Source organism: Phocoena sinus, chromosome 16 (genome assembly GCF_008692025.1).
Source record: "Phocoena sinus isolate mPhoSin1 chromosome 16, mPhoSin1.pri, whole genome shotgun sequence".
Lineage (NCBI taxonomy): Eukaryota > Metazoa > Chordata > Mammalia > Artiodactyla > Phocoenidae > Phocoena > Phocoena sinus.
Window position 1 is genome coordinate 54773733 of NC_045778.1, and position 16552 is coordinate 54790284.

Consider the following 16552-nt stretch of genomic DNA (forward strand, 5'->3'; position numbering starts at 1 on the left):
GCCATACAGGGTTGTTGTAAGAATTAAGTGAAATGATGTAAAAAAAATCTCTCTGGAATCCTAAGTCTAGTACTTACATGACTATAATAATCACTACCGTTTTTGAGCCCCTACTTGGTGCCTCACACAATACTAGACTACACACAGTACCTTGTTTTTGTTTTTTTTTTAATTTATTTATTTAATTTTATTTATTTTTTTGGCTGCATTGGGTCTTCGTTGCTACGCATGGGCTTTCTCTAGTTGCGGCGAGTGGGGGCTACTCTTCGTTGCGGTGTGTGGGCTTCTCATTGCAGTGGCTTCTCGTTGCGGAGCATGGGCTCTAGGCGTGCAGGCTTCAGTAGTTGTGGCTCGCAGGCTCTGGAGCACAGGCTCAGTAGTTGTGACGCACGGGCTTAGCTGTTCCGTAGCATGTGGGATCTCCCTGGACCAGGGCTCAAATCCGTGTCCCCTGCATTGGCAGGCAGATTCTTAACCACTGCGCCACCAGGGAAGCGCCAGTACCTTGTTTAATCCTTACACTCGTTCTTTAAGGTGGATATCATTGCTCTCATTTTATGGATGTGGAAACTGAAGTCCAGAGGCTCAGCTGCCTGGGCTCACACCTGTGAGGGGGTGGACATGAGAGTCAGACCCAGGTCCTCTCTGATCCCTAAGCCACCTCTCTACGTTCCAGACCTTCTGAGTTCTCTCCCCTTCCCAGCCCCGCACCACCCCTTGCTGGTAAGTTACTGAACCAGCCACGGGAGGGTGTGGCTGTCAGGGAGCCAAGCTGAGCAAGACACTCCTGCCAGGCCGCCACTCAGGCCTGGCAGCTGGTGGTGGGCAGGGATGGAGGGATGGGCTTTACCTGCCCACGGCCCCCGGTTGTGGTGGGAGCAGTAGGCTCTCCTCCCTGCCGGTCTGGCAAGTAAGTTTTGTTGGCCTGTGAGTCACACAGCACTGGTGAGTCAGGTTTTTCCCTTCTCCTTGCCCAGAGCAGCTGGGGAGAGGGTGGGGGTTTTGTTAGGAAACAGGACCTCCCTCCCTCTGCTCTCCATTGTCCCCCAATGCCTTGGAGCTACATATTTTCTCTCCAGAAGTCTGTGGCTCAGCCTGTGTCCCTACAGAAAAGGGTATCTGGGTGCTGGCCACACAGGCTCGAGGGAGCAGGCCCCGGGCTGAGTAGAGTGGCGAGAGAAGGGGCCCTCCTTGTTAGTAAGGAGTGTGAGGTAGCTAGTCCAGGGCTGTCTGACTCCAAAGCCCTGCTCTTGGCCTCTCGTTTTGGCTTACCCACTCCTATCTGCAAAGAGGGCCCTAGCCCTGTATCCTCTGGACATTGCAGCCGGGTTTCCCAAGGCACAGGGTCCCCTGAGCTATCCACTCCTTGCCTTATGACCAGCCTGGCTGCGAGCCTTGAGAGGACTGTCCAGATGGACTGTCAGGGTTCTCCCTGAGTACCCCCATGCCAGACCCTCTCAGAGGCCTCATTAAACAGTCAAAGCAGCCAGCCTAGTTCCACATCAGTGCTTGTCAGTCCTGGCCACATATTAGAATCATCTGGAGAGCTTTTAAACCCCTCTGATGCTCAGGCCATACCCCAGAGCAATTAAATCAGAATCCCTGGGGCTGGGTCCCAGGCAGCTGTGGTTTTGATGCCTGTATTGCCTCTCGAGAGCCTGCCCTCCAGGAGCTGACGGTCAAGTTGAAGGGACAGCACAATGTGCAGGGGACACGCACACATGTCAGCATGTGACTCAAGGCGGTGTGGGACAGTCACACCCCATGGGGCCAGGGCTGAGGTACATGTGGGTCCCGGAGGGAAGACGCTTCTGGCCTGCATTCTGATGGATGGAAGTCAGGACCAGGCAAAGCATGGGAAGGAAACAAGGAGGATGCTGGCCTGACAGGGCCAGTGATTCAGGGGCTGTAGAGGAAGAAGGGGAAAGAATGAGTCAGGCACAGCTAGCTGCCTGCAAGGCCTGAGCCTGGCTTTGGAGGAGAATGAACGTGCTCAGACGAGGAGTTCTCTGTTGATCCACAAACAGAATGTTGCAGGCTCTGAGCTGTGGCATGTGAAGAAGTGGGTGAGCCTAAAAAAGGTGGGGTTCCAGATCTCAGGGATGTCAGGCCTCTGTGTACACCTCACACTTGACCAAGGCACTTCTCACAGAAGCTCCCTGGAGTATTTCAGCATCTCTGAGGTCCACAGAATTGGGCAGATGTGTTTGGAGAGTGAAGGGCCATGCCCCAGGTCACCTGGCACAGGCCGCGATGGAAACAGACTCAGGCCTTCTCACTCCAAGTTCACCCACTTAAGACAGGCCGGAAAGAAAGACAGGGTGTGGATTGTAAACTGACACCAGGCCAGAGAGAGTATAGAGGCACAGCCAGGGGAACGGTTGTGGGGTCTTTTCTAGCCCCAGCAGTGCTGGGCAGACTCGCTGTCGTGTTTGCTGTGGACGCAGAGGGGCTGGCACTCAGGCAGAGGAAGCGAGAGCCCAGGGAGGTTTGCTGCTGGGCAGATCTCACGTGGGCTGTTAGGTGAGTTGGTTAGTTGAGAGGAGGGTGGACGGGATGGTAAAGAAGCTGGAGTAACAGTAGAGGGAACAGGGATCTTCAGTCTGGAGAAGAGCAAAATGTCACCATGACAGTTGTGGTGACTTGTTCTGTGTCATTCCAGAGAGCAGAGCCAGTGGATTCCAGGTCAAAATAATAATCTTAATAATGGCAAAAACAATTTCAGTGACAATAATAGTGCCTCCTCTGTAGTAAGTACGGTGCTGGGGTGTGTGTGTCTGTCTGTCTGTCTTCAGGTTGAGGAAACAACCTGAAGTGCTAGGGACACTGCACCTAGGGTGTGGGGTGTTAGGTGAGTTGATTTATTATGTATCATCGTCTTGATCCTATTAGCTAATGTAATATATATGTGTAGATTTTCAATCCTCCCAGCCTCCCTAAGAAGTGGGCCGTTACTAACTCCTGCTTCTCAGAAGAGGAGACTAGAAAGCTTAAGACATTTACCCAAAGTCACTTAGCTAATTTATGATGGGGCTGATGTTAAAACCCTGGTCTGTCTGACTCCAAAATCTGGACCTTCGGTCTCTGTGTTTCTCGGTCCTACTGCCTGCTGCATAGTTAGTGCTCAGTGAAGGGTGACTATAACACTTAACTTTCTAACCATTTGATCCATCCAGCAATGGGAAAGGTTTCCTCCTGGCATAGTGAGTGTCTCCAGAAGTGCCCACAGAGGCTGAATTGCCCCCCGCGGGAGTGTCATACGGGTGGGAGGTTGGTCTCCATCCCTGAGCCCCAAACCAGCCATGGGGAAGTAGAGTCTTGGGCTAGTGCCTGAGTCTGTGTTTCTGTCTAGCCCACAGGAGACCTGGATGCACAGTCAGGCCCTGGAGTCCTGGGAAGGCCCCGCTCTTAGATTTCGTTCTTTCCTAGTGGGAACAGACTGACTTGTAACTCTTCCACTCTTGCTCTTGAAGCGTGTTCTGCTTACTGCTTTTCCTGTTGGAGTTTTCATCATCTTTGGGTCAAAGGCCTATCGTTTTAATGTTCTAGTTACAATTGAGCTTTCACTGGCAGTGGAGTGGTTTGATAGAAACAATTTACCATCCCCCCACCCCGACACACACACGGGCAAAAGCTGTGGGTTTTGGGACAGGTCACATCACTTCTCAGAGCCTCGGTTTCCTCATCTGTTAAAATGAAGGGGCTAGGGTAGATGACTTTAAGGTCACTCCTGGCTTCAGGATTCTGCCATGCTCTGGGGGACCTGCCCTGATGGAGTGGCACATGTCTGAGTAAAGCACAGATGGCGCTTGACACCCAGGAGGACAGAGTCTTGGGTGTCAGAAGTCAGGCCTCTAGGCACCTGGCTGCCAAGCTGGTGCTGGTCTGGATCCTCCCTGCGGGGACCCTCCTTGACAGCAGGGCTGTAGAAAGCAGTGGTAGAGATGACCTGTCTCTCCTCCCTAGAGTCCTGAGGTAGCAAGGGGAGCTGGCCAGATACCAGAGACCTTTCTAGCAACCTCTGGGAAGTTCCTGTTTTACTTATTAGCCGCCATCCTCACTCTTCTGCCCCGGGAAAAGTGCTGACCCTATGCTGTGCAGCCGAACAGGGAAGCGGGCAACCATCAAGCCCGCTCTTTTGTCCCTGTCAAACTTAACCTCATTTAACCCCTGCATCCTACCGCACTGGGGGAGGTAGAGACCAAGAGTTCACTACAGCAGGGGTTTTCACAGTTTTCAAAATCACAGCAACTTTATGGAAAAGGAAAAAAAGATGGTGACCTTTCATTCTGTTAATTGTGTAATGATAACGAGCACGATTGACTCGGCTTGCTCACTAATTACAATAGCTACCGTCTTTTAAGTACTGGGCAGGGTGGTCTCTGTAATCCTCACAGCAGTCCCGTGAGGTGGGAGTCATGTCCTCTTTACAGATGGGAGCACTGAGGCTTGGAATGGTAGGTTGGGCCCCTGCACTCACACAGGTGGTCAGTAGCCAGAGCAGCCCCCACCCCCACCCCATCCATCTCTGAAGCCCATGCATAAGTAAGTAGCCAGATTGGAGAGAGAGCCTATGCTAATGTGTCTCAAGTCATGGTTATCTGTAATCTAGGTTCTTTCTAGAGCTGGTAGCCCTGGAACCGTTCACATTCAGGCCGGGACTTTGTTACACCTGGGAACAAAAAATCAGCACATGAAGAAGATGGGAATATATTCACTACAGGAAAGGAACAGGCTGGGTTTTTGTTTTTGTTTTCAATTCACGTGAACTTAAAACAAGAAGAATCACTGTCGTTTCCCAAACACCTGACGTTTTATAACTCCGCTTATGAAATACATCATTCTTTCCCAGCCAGCCCCAGAAAAGGAGCTGTTGATTGTATAGCAGGCTGGATCCCAGAGTAGGCCCTGGGGATTTGGGGGTTCTGTTTGTAGAGATCAGAAAGGCCAGCTTTCCAGTTTTCCCTCAGGAAATGGGACAGGGGAACGGCTGGGGGAAGTCAGCTTGGGTGAGTGGGAGAGTCGGTCAGAGCCCAGCCTGGGATGCCACCTTTAGCCCTGCCTGGCCTCTCAGCCGGGGGCCCTGGGCTGGGGGCACAGAGCAGAGAGCAGATAAAAGGCCTTCTCCACTGAGTCCACCCCAGTAAATGTGTGCGTTGTGTGCAACCACAGTGAAAGCGCACACTGTCTCCACGGTTCTGTGTGCCCCCTTGTCCACACTCACAGCCGCCCAAGCAGGGGGGCTCTGGGTAGGGTTATTTTTCTTGGCTGCACTTCCGTCTCTCCCGTTGCCACGAAGCTTCCAGGCCCTCACTGGGCGAGGTTTCTGACACCCAGGCCCTCATTCTCCGGCGGGTTCCCTCACTGTACACCTCCGGAACTGGTTTTGTCCCTCCTGGACTGCCACTCCCGCCACCCCCTGTCTTTTGCCTCTCTCCGTTGCTGGGATTTCTTCCAGCAGATTTCTTCTGCTCCCCGTCTCTGATCTGGCCTCTGCCCTCTCCAGCTCCTCCCACTTTTCCCAGATGGCTCGTTCACTTTATTCACTCATTCATTGGGCAAACAGTGGTTGAGACCCGCTGTGTGCCAGACCGGGGCCTGTCCCCAGGATGCGAGTGATGAACTGGAGGTGGTCCCAGCCTCAGGGGGACAAACTGGACCATTTCAGGGAACTGCAGTTGCCCCAGGCTGGGCGCCATCACAGAGCTGAGTTCAGGGCTCCCAGAGGAGCCTCGAGTCCTTCAACCTTGCCCCGGACCCCTGGGACCCAACGTGCCCTAGGAAGGGATGCAGTTTAGGAAACCTAGGCTGTCACTTAGCAACTGGCTCCACCCCTTTCCCTCCCTGAATCCTAGAGCTGGGCCCGAGGGAATGAATGGGGAAGATGGGCCCAGGCTGTAAAGAGGCCAGGTGGGGAGGCCCCAGCTGAGCAGAGCTGGGCTAGCACTTTCCTTTTGAAGGTTACCCAGGCTCTGAGGGTCATCCTGGGCTAAGTCTAACTATAAATACTGTGCTTCCTGAAGGGATTACCTGCGCTCTGCTTCCCCTGCCTGCACCCTCCTTGGCTGGGCTGATCCTTTTCTGGGCCTGCTGTTCTCTTGAATCTCTTATCCCCTCTGCCAGGTGCCATACTTCAGCCACATCTCTCCAGCCCCCTGCTGCCCAGCTGTGACTGCCAGGGCGGAAGGGGAGGGGAGGAGAGATTGGAGTCTGCATCCTGGTCAAAGGGCCATTGCAGCCCAGGCTGTTGGGATGGGGAGGCCCTTGTCCCTTCTTCTGCCTGAAGCCTCATCTCTCCCACCAGCCAGAGCAAGCCCAGGCTTGTCACATAATCAGTACTTCTGGGGAGAACATGGCTGGCCCCATCCCTGGAGCAGGGACCTGGGTATGCAGCTTGGTAACCGAGTGTGGAAATAGAGCTTGGGGATTGCCACAGGTATAAATAGGGCCGTCTCCTGGCTTGGGTGGACTGACTCTCCTGGGAAATCTCTGGTTCCCTTGGCTGGTCTCAGACTTGGTGTCACGTCCCAGTGACTCAGGTATGCCAGTCCCGGAGGCCACAATAAGGATCTCTTGGGGTCTGAGATCAAAAAGCAAAGGGACTGCCTGACTTTTCCCTCACGACAGCCCCTTCTCCCACTTCCCTTGCCTGCCCACTGCTGCTCTCAGCTGTGATTCCTCCACCATGCTCCCACACCGTTCACTGTGCATTTGTCAGTTCCATTTTCAACTCAGCAGACACTTGCTGAGAACCTGCACTGGGCCAGGGATATTCAGAGGGAAGCAGCCAGGCCCGCTGTCCTTCCGTGGGTTCTTGAGAATCCCCTCTTGTGTAGTTATTCTGAGTTAAGCAGTGTGAATACACACATATGCACACACGTGCATAGATGCACTCCAGCTCTATGCAAATTGGAAAGGATCTTTAGTGTTCTCTCTCTCACTCTCCTTTCACCACCGTCCCTTGGGGGTGGTATTGCCAGACACCATTCATTATCCAGGCCAAACCACAGCGTCCACCATCATTATCCTCCCCCAACCCAGACATTGTGCCCTCTCGCTCTCTTCCCCCTTTACCCTCTGAATCTGCTCTCAGCAGCAACTTTGGAGGCAATCCATTGAGCTAGCTGATGTTAACATATGGATGAGCGGGCCATTTCCACTTTGTTTTGCTGTGCTCACAAGTGGCGTTCTTCAATCAGAACTGAGTACCTACTCCAGCCTAGCCCTGCAACTCTGGCTCAGTGGGTCTGAGGTGGGCCCTGGGAAGCTGCCTGTTTTTGTTTTTTGGGTTTTTTTGTGTGTGTGCATTGGGTCTTTGTTGCTGCACGCAGGCTTTCTCTAGTTGCAGCAAGCGGGGGCTACTCTTCATTGTGGTACACGGGCTTCTCACTGCGGTGCATCTCTTGTTGCGGAGCACGGGCTCTAGGCGCATGGGCTTCAGTAGTTGTGGCACGTGGGCTCAGTAGTTGCGGCACACGGGCCCTAGAGCGTGCGGGCTTCAGTAGTTGCAGCGCGTGGGCTCAGTAGTTGTGGCTCGTGGGCTCTAGAGCACAGGCTCAGTAGTTGTGGTGCACGGGCTTAGTTGCTCCGCGGAACGTGAGATCTTCCTGGACCAGGGATCAAACCCATTTCCCCTGCATTGGCAGGCGGATCCTTAACCACTGCGCCACCAGGGAAGTCCGAAGCTGCCTTTTTAACCAGCACCTCAGCAGGTCCTAACACAAGTGGTATTTCAGGCAACCCTCAACACCCCAGCTTTTGCGTCTACTCAGAAACATACATTCTCTGCTCAGTTCCCTTCCCACCACAATCATAGAGACTCATGATTGTCATGGGTGTTTTGTCCCTCCCCATACAGGTGTGTACTTTGATCTTTTATTTTGTTTTTAAATCTCTCTTTTGTCAACTTCACTGGGGATAAGGACCATTTCTGTTACTCTGTTTTTGACCTGGAGCTTATCTAGGACAGGTGGAGACATAAGTAGAGGCCACTAGATGCTGCTGCTGCTGTTGCTGCTGAAACCAACAGAGCCTGCCTGGCCCTGAACAGAGTCACCCAGAGCTGCCAGCAACTGAAATACTAGAGGCTGTGGGCCTTGGGCTCTCAGTTCACTACCACCCTCAAACCCCACCCCTCAGCTCCCCAAACTCTTCCTCCTTTTCTGTGGCTCTCCTCAGAACTTTATGTACCCTTTTTACTTGTCAACAACTTTCATTATATTATTCTTATTACTAAAGTAATTAATGCTTATTGTTGGAAACTTGGAAAATAAAAGCAAAGTAAAATCATTGGTAACTGTCAATCAGATACAACCACTGTTAACATTTTGGTGTAAATCCTTCCAGTCTTTTTAATATATATAATATTACATACGTGTTTTTTTTGTGTGTGTGGTATGCGGGCCTCTCACTGTTGTGGCCTCTCCTGCTGCGGAGTACAGGCTCCGGACGCGTAGGCTCAGCGGCCATGGCTCACGGGCCCAGCCGCTCCGCGGCATGTGGGATCTTCCCGGACCGGGGCACGAACCCGCGTCCCCTGCATCGGCAGGCGGACTGTCAACCACTGCGCCACCAGGGAAGCCCACTTTTAAGTTTTTTTTTTTTTTTTGTGTTACACGGGCCTCTCACTGTTGCGGCCTCTCCCGTTGCGGAGCACAGGCTCCGGACGCGCAGGCTCAGCGGCCATGGCTCACGGGCCCAGCCGCTCCGCGGCTTGTGGGATCTTCCCGGACCGGGGCACGAACCCATGTCCCCTGCATCGGCAGGCGGACTCTCAACCACTGTGCCACCAGGGAAGCCCTTTAAGTTTTTTGGTATCATAGCAAATACCCTCCAGAAAGTTTGTAGCAATTTGTACAGCATATAAAAGTGTTCACACCCCTTCCACTGCCCAATATTTTTTGACTCAACTAACTATAAAACATTTTTTTTTAAGTAAATGAAATTTAAAATACTCGTCATCAATTTGCTTTTTTTAATGTTTGGAGTAAAAACTTCCTTTTCTGTCTTGTCTATATTTGTGCCTAAAATTGTCAGCATTAGTGTGTAGGGATCTGGACATTTTGGCATGTCTCTTATGCATGCTTGCCTTGGGCCTGGGGGACTTTGCTGCATATATATTTTTTTTTTTTCAGGGCTACTGATTTTTATTTTTTTTTATTTTTGGCTGTGTTGGGTGTTCATCGCCGCGCGAGGGCTTTTCTCTAGTTGCGGCGAGCGGGGGCTACTCTTCGTTGCGGTGTGCAGGCTTCTTGTTGTGGAGCACAGGCTCTAGCCGCGTGAGCTTCAGTAGTATGGCACGCGGGCTCAGTAGTTGTGGCGCACGGGCTTAGTTGCTCTGCAGCATGTGGGATCTTCCCGGACCAGGGCTCGAACCTGTGTCCCCCGCATTGGCAGGCAGATTCTTAACCACCGCGCAACGAGGGAAGCCCTGCTGCATACTTTTGTGCTGTGTTTGACTCACTGTGAAGGGAGCCAGCCCCTGGCCCGAGGTGCTGCGCCTGCCCCCTGCTGGCAAAGAAGTGCAGTGACAGCTGAGACAGCTGGGCTCCTGCTGCCCTTTTCTTACATCAACCCTCCCCCTTCCCAACCCCACCCCCACCCCATTCTAATATTTTCTCATATTTTCAGCCTGAAAGGACCAGCGTGCAGGGCGAAGAAATTTTAAGCCCTTGTGTCTTGGGTGATGGAGATGCAGTTAATACTTGGGGAGGCTCACCGGCATCGTGTCCATCCTGGGGTGAGAAGTGTGTCTCTGACAGCGCAGACAGGAAAGCATGCTGTTCTCCGTGTGGAGGGGAGGGGACTCTGAAGGCCAGGTATTCGAGCAAAGCATCCCTCAGGTACTGGGGGCCTCCTGAGGTGACAGCTTTGAAAGGTGACACCATGGGGCTGTGTTCATATTAAAGAAAGAGTGAGATGCATTCATACACAGTTACATGTCAGGTGGCCTGAGGTCACCAGTCCAGCAACCTTGATTGTCAGGGACAGAACCAAAACCTGACCATTTAAGTAAGGGGGTGGTGGGGCATCTGAGCAGGAACAACACATGTCCCGAAGCCTAGTCTCTTTCTTCTTTAGGAAGCCTCTTTCCTAGAGCCATATGCTCTCAATTTTGACAGTGCTGACAAAGCTTTCTCAACTCTCAGCAGATTAGGAGTGGCCCATTAGCTGGGCCTGACCTCTACCCAATAGGAGCTGCAGTTGGATGGAGACCAGTAAGAAGTGACATCTGGCAAAGAGGAAGGAGAAAGGAAAACTTTAGAAAACAGCTCAAGAAGTTAAAAAGGCCTGACGTCTGGGTCCTTGAGTGGAGAGGCAGAAATGCTGCACCCCAGAGGTCCTGAGGGTGTCACTGCATAATGCCTGTGAGTCCTGATGGATCAAAGCTCTTGTCAGTGAGTCATCAATGCTAAAGGACCAAAGAGAAAGGGGGTCAGAAATCACGATGCAGAGCTACTTGATTGATCCAGGCAGAAACACCTCCAGGCCAAACCTTTTCAAAAAAGCACATGGACAATACTGTCATTTTCTGTGCTGCCTTCTGCCTCCTTTCTGTCGTTCACACTTAAACCTTTGAGCCATCTGGCTTTTTGTTCTTTTTCTTTCTTTTAATTTATTTTTGGCTGTGTTGGGTCTTCATTGCCGCGTGCGGGCTTTCTCTGGTTGCGGTGAACTGGGGCTGCGGGCTTCTCATTGCAGTGGCTTCTCTTGTTGCGGAGCACGGGCTCTAGGCACGCGGGCTTCAGGAGTTGCAGCACGCGGGCTCAATAGTTGTGGCTCGTGGACTCTAGAGCACAGGCTCAGTAGTTGTGGCGCACGGGCTTAGTAGCTCCGCAGCATGTGGGATCTTCCCGGACCAGGGCTCAAACCCATGTGCCCTGCGTTGGCAGGCGGATTCTTAACCACTGCACCACCACGGAAGTCCCGAGTCACCTGGCTTTGATTTTTGTGGCTGGCAATGAGGTAGGACTCCTGTTGCATGTTTTTCTATATGGAGAACCTGTAGTCCCAACATCATTTATCAGTAGCCCATTATAAAGAAAAATCTCTAGTGTTTCTTCTCTACTGCTCACACAGAATACTTCTGAAGACAGTTATGTGGGTGTTTTTCCCATACCCTCTTCATATTGTTAAGGCTCTCCTTTCTGAAGCTCGGTTCTTTTGTAATCCGTGTCTGAGGAATCCCACATCTGAAGTCTTTGTGAGTCTGACTCTATTGCCTGGTGTTTTTGCTGGCTCAGACTCATATTGCCTTGTTTCTTTGTATGCTGTGATTCAAAAACAAAAACAAAAACAAAAAAACGATGACCTTATTATTTGTTTTTCTTGGAACTTCATCTCAGGAAGTCTTTGAGGCCTGGTTTGAAGTTATTTTCCTACAAAGAGGATTTGCATTTCCTTCGGCTAACTTAGGAACACTTCAGATTAAATGTCTGGCTTGAGAGTTTTCTGTCTGCACTGGTAGCAGCAAACCCACAGGAGGGCCGTTTGTGGATTCAGTCTGATCTGAGGTGGAACTCTCACTCTGTCACTTACTGTGTGACCTCGGGCGAGTCATTTAATCTCTCTGCCTGTCCCATCATCTGTGAAGTAGTAATAATAACACCTACCACCTAAAGCCGTTGGAAGGGTGAAATGGGATGATATATATAAGTAAAGTGCTTACACAGTTTTCTTTCACACAGTTGGTAGACAGTGAATGTCCTTCTCTTCCCCTGAGGAGCCGCCACTCCTGCCCCAGCCCGTGGGGGCAGTCCTCAGCCTTAGCTCCGCATCTCGCCCAGGATCTGAGTTATAGCGGGAGCCAAGTACTCTAGACCTCACTCCTGTGGCTCATTCTGCCTTCAGCTTTGAGGTGACTGAGCTTCCGAAAGCCTTTGAGAGATGCTTCTTCCCTCAATCTTGACTGAGGTCTGGAGTTGTCTTGGAGCTGGGTAACAAGAATGATGACATTTAACAGAATTGTTTTCTTCTTCAGAGGCTGCAGGGATTTTTTGGTTGGTTGGTTATGGTTCTAAAAACATTCTTTGTAACTTTATAGTGGAACATTAATAACAAGACATGAAAAACATTTATAATTTTTAGCCATGGGAATATACATGGACAGTAATATAAGTGTGAAATAAACAGAAAGTTGTATATTGGCATGAAAACATTTAAAGTCCTCTTTATAACAAGGAATATTTTAAAAATAAATTGTATGATATGAGCCCAACTCTACTGAGAAAAATGGGGGAAAGAAAGCTGGAAGGAAATACGTCTAAGTGTCAGCAGTAGTCACTTCTGAATGGTGGAATTCTTAAGTAAGTTTTCCCCAATGGCAGCACGGTACAGACAGTGGTCAGAGGGTGGCCTTCTGAGTCAGGAAGCCTGGTATTAAATTGGTACCTGTGTGGCTTTAGACCAATGACGAGCTCTTTGGGTCTTAGTTTCCCCGTCTGCCGGGGCATTTTGAGGCTACAATGCCAGCCTGTGATCTGGCACAAGCTGGCTCCGTAAACCGTGGCAGTTATTTTTTTCAGATTAAAATTTTTTTACATTCTTTACAGATTTTAAAAATACTGAACACGTCCTACTTTATTATCAAAGAAAGAGAGTAAAATTAAGACTTCAACAGCAGCAGCAACAACAACAAAGGCAGTACATGCTGTGTCTGCTAACAGAAGTGGTTTACACCCCCAGGTTGGGTGTGTGCAGTTTCCAGACTCTTCACTGACTCCAGGAAAGGGCCCGGAGACCCGAACGTTCAGGAGCCACTGCAGTGAGGGCCAGGGAGGCGGGGCTGGGAGAGGGTGGACCACAGCCCTGGCTTTCTAGATGCTGAGCTTCTCCCTTCTGTCCTGCCCAGGACGCAACGAGCCCCTGAAGAAGGAGCGGCTGAAGTGGAAGAGCGACTACCCAATGACCGATGGGCAGCTGCGGAGCAAGAGGGATGAGTTCTGGGACACAGCGCCCGCCTTCGAGGGCCGCAAGGAGATCTGGGATGCCCTCAAGGCTGCCGCCTATGCAGCCGAGGCCAACGACCACGAGCTGGCTCAGGCCATCCTGGACGGAGCCAGCATCACTTTGCCTCATGGTGAGCAGGCAGGGCGGGGGCTTTCCCCACCGGAGTGAGGGGGCCATCAGGGTGGAGGAGAGCCAGTGGCCAGCCCCATGTCAGGAGCTCCCATCCAGGCTGGTGGGTGGCAGGTGTGGCTAGTCGCTTGTTCATTCAAGCAGCCCTCATGAACATGGTCCAGGAGTGGGACACCAAGAAAAATGAGACACAGTTCCCACTTGCCTAACGAGGGCGTGGAAAGACACCAGCAAACCTCAAGGCGGTGTGATGAGAGCAAGCTAAAGATTGCTCAGGGCCCTTTGAGATCCCAGCACATCTCAGGTAACAACCTCCTGTTGAGTATTATTATGTGCTGGGCACCGAGCTAGAAGCTTCTGCTGCATTATCTCATTTAATTTCATAATGGCCCCTGGGACTATGTAAAGCAGAGGGCAACAATGGAAACTCTATAGAGTCAGAGACTGGGTTTTAACCAAGTGTCTCTTTCCTAGCTATGTGACCGTGAGCTTCTTGAATTTAAAGCCTCAGTGACTAAACAATTATAAAGTGGTGATACCAACCTCATAGGATGGCTGTTAGGATTCAACAAGATACACATAACATCATTTAGTCCAGTCCCAGCACTGAGCTGGTGTTCAAGATACAGTAAATATCAATATATTACTATATGTAACACATCGTACAAGTAAGAAGATTGAGGCCCACTGGGTATAAGTCATGAAAAGCAGGGCCTATGCTATTTCATTCATCCTTGTAACCCCAGCACCCAGCACATATGCTCAGGAAGGAGTTGTTGAATGAACAAATGAAAAGTTAAGTACTTTTCTAGGGTTGAATGAGCCAGTACCTGGTGGAGCCAGAATGTCAGCCCAGGTCTTCCTGCCTCTACCTTGAGCTCCCACCAGCTGTCCCAGGAAGACCTGCCTGTAGGGTGGGTTTGAGGACTGTGGGATGACCATGACAGGTGTATCAGTCTGCTCAGGCTGCTATAGCAAAATACTGCAGACTGGGTAGCTTATTAAACAACAGAAATTTAGTTCTGGAGTCCGAGAAGCCCAAGATCAAGGTGGCAGCTGATTTGGTTTTTGGTGAGAGCTCTCTTCCTGGCTTGTAGATGGCCACCTGCTCTCTATGTCCTCATTGTGGGAGAAGAGAGAGAGCTTGAACTTTCTGGTCTTCTTGTAAGGGCACTAACCCTTACCGGATCAGGGCCCCACCTATATGACCTCATTTAACCTTAATTACTCCCATATAGGCCCCTATCTCCAAATACAGTGACACTGTGGGGGTGGGGTTAGGGCTTCAATACATGAAATTGGTGGAGGGGACACAAGTTAATCCATATCAGTTGGTCCCCAAGACGACTCTGACCACCCTGCCTTTCCCACAGGCACCCTCTGTGAATGCTACGATGAGCTGGGCAATCGCTACCAGCTGCCCATCTACTGCCTGTCGCCACCCGTGAACCTGCTTCTGGAGCACACTGAGGAGGAGAACCTGGAGCCCCCCGAGCCCACCCCCAGCGTGCGCCGAGAGTTCCCGCTGAAGGTACGCCTCTCCACGGGCAAGGACGTGAGGCTCAGCGCCAGCCTGCCTGACACGGTGGGGCAGCTCAAGAGGCAGCTGCACACCCAGGAGGGCATCGAGCCGTCCTGGCAGCGATGGTTCTTCTCTGGAAAGCTGCTCACAGATCGCACGCGGCTCCAGGAAACCAAGATCCAGAAAGATTTTGTCATCCAGGTCATCATTAACCAGCCCCCGCCGCCCCAGGACTGAGGAGCCCACGGACCCCTGGGCAGAGAGACCAGGGAAGGCCTCCGCAGGGCTGAGAGGCCTCCCGGCTGGAGCACTAGGCACCCCCGCCCTGCCGCTGCCTTTGAGAGCCGTTCTTTTCTCCAGGGGAGCCTCCCGTGTATGGCTGCCGGGCGAGCCCTGAGGGGACCCTGCTTCCCAGGGACTCCGTGGGCCACCAGTGCCCAGCACCCAGGAAACAGTGTGCTGCCACACACAGGCCTTGCCAACCTTGTCAGAGAAAAGGCAAACCGGGGCCCTCCACCCTGCTTCTCCCCCGCGGCAGGTTCAAGCCACGAGGGCCAGCCCGGAGGCCCCTGGAGCCCAGATCTGTCATCTGGTGCTGCCGGCTGTGCTCACTCCGGTTTTCTGCTCAGGGTCTGAAGCAGCTGCTGTCTCCCTCCCTCGCCCCTACCCCCTGACTCTGCCCTGGGCCCAGTGCCAGCCCCCCAGAGGGGAGGGGACCACTCGTGAGCCCCGGGGGTGGGGAGCCTGAGGCCGGCCTCTGCCTCTCCCAGCCCCCAGCACAGCTGGCAGAGATGAGGTGGTGGCCGATGGCTGGGCTGTCATGGCAGAGGCCTGCACAGGGCCATCTCCTGGCTGTAACCCCGGCAGTGGGGGGTCTGCAGCCCGCTCACGGCCCCGCAGCAGGTCCCTGTGTGCAGACATGTCTGCATATTTATCAATAAAGCCTTTTGCTCCTTCCTTCTCTCTTGCCTGGCTTTGGCTTTGGGTTCTCCTGTAGCTCTCTGGAGCCCTGGAGCCAGTTCTGGGGTGGGAGCAGGCGGGTGCACGGCCTCCCCAGCTGTTCCGGGCAGAGCAGCTACTGCTCCGTGCTCTCCACCGCAGAGTACGGTGGAGCGAGCCGTGAACTGCCAGTATGCGGGCCTGTGTTCTCGTGGGTCCTCCGGAAAAGCCACTTAACCTCCGAACCCGCGTGGCTTGTCTTCAAAGTGGAGGTGATGCCGCCTGCCCTGCCTCCCCTCTCAGCTGCTGGCAGGACTCCATGGGATAACAGGTGTGAACTCGCTTTGAAAGCGAAGGCAGCCCCTCAGGAAGGCGGCTCCTGCAGCACGAGGGCGCTGGCTTCGGGCTCCAGCCCCCCGAGCCGGGCCTTCAGGGCTGAGATGTGTGCGCATGTCCTGCAGATGCTGCACGCACCCTTGGCGACGTGACAGCAAGATCTCTGATAAATTTCGATGATGAGCCTGTGTCAGCTCATCCCTTGCCAGCAAGGGAACCAGAGGGAAGAAGGAGCTGGGTCTTGTGCTTCCTTAGGGGAAAATGTGCACGTAAGCAGAGAGGGGGACCTTAGATAAGGTGGTTTAGCTGAGGGCAGGCCACGTGAGCGTCACGGAACCACAGGGCTGTGGTGTCTGTGGTTCACTGGCAGGTTCAACCTGGGTCGTGGTGACCCAGGCCTCGCTCCCACAGTTCCAGGTGCGGAACTGAGCAGTACAGGTCTGCTTCTTCTCCAGTTGATAGTATTTTTCTTTCTCAGTGAGCACCGGTCAGGTTGGCCTGACTGGGAAACCGGGGAGGGCAGGATGATCAGTCAGAGCTGGTGTCTTCGTCAGCGGGGCTTGGCGCTGCGTTCCAGCCCTTCCAGTGGCTCCTTGAAGCAAGACCCTGTAAGTCCCACAGAGGCCCCCTGCGACAGACTGATGGCTGAGGTCTGTCAGGGACAAGTGGACTTGCAGC

General features: G+C 52.5%; 1 protein-coding gene across 2 annotated transcripts in view; it reads left to right on the plus strand.

Annotated features, from left to right (window-relative positions):
* The window catches only part of UBTD1 (ubiquitin domain containing 1), a 52458-nt gene extending 36902 nt beyond the window's left edge, over positions 1–15556 (plus strand). For both annotated transcript variants that reach the window (XM_032609042.1, XM_032609040.1), the window contains 2 exons: positions 12851–13078; positions 14451–15556. In XM_032609042.1, coding sequence (XP_032464933.1) covers positions 12904–13078; positions 14451–14836 — 561 coding nt within the window. In that variant the 5' untranslated portion in view covers positions 12851–12903 and the 3' untranslated portion in view covers positions 14837–15556. The remainder of the gene's footprint in view (positions 1–12850; positions 13079–14450) is intronic.
* The last annotated feature ends 996 nt before the right edge of the window (positions 15557–16552 follow it).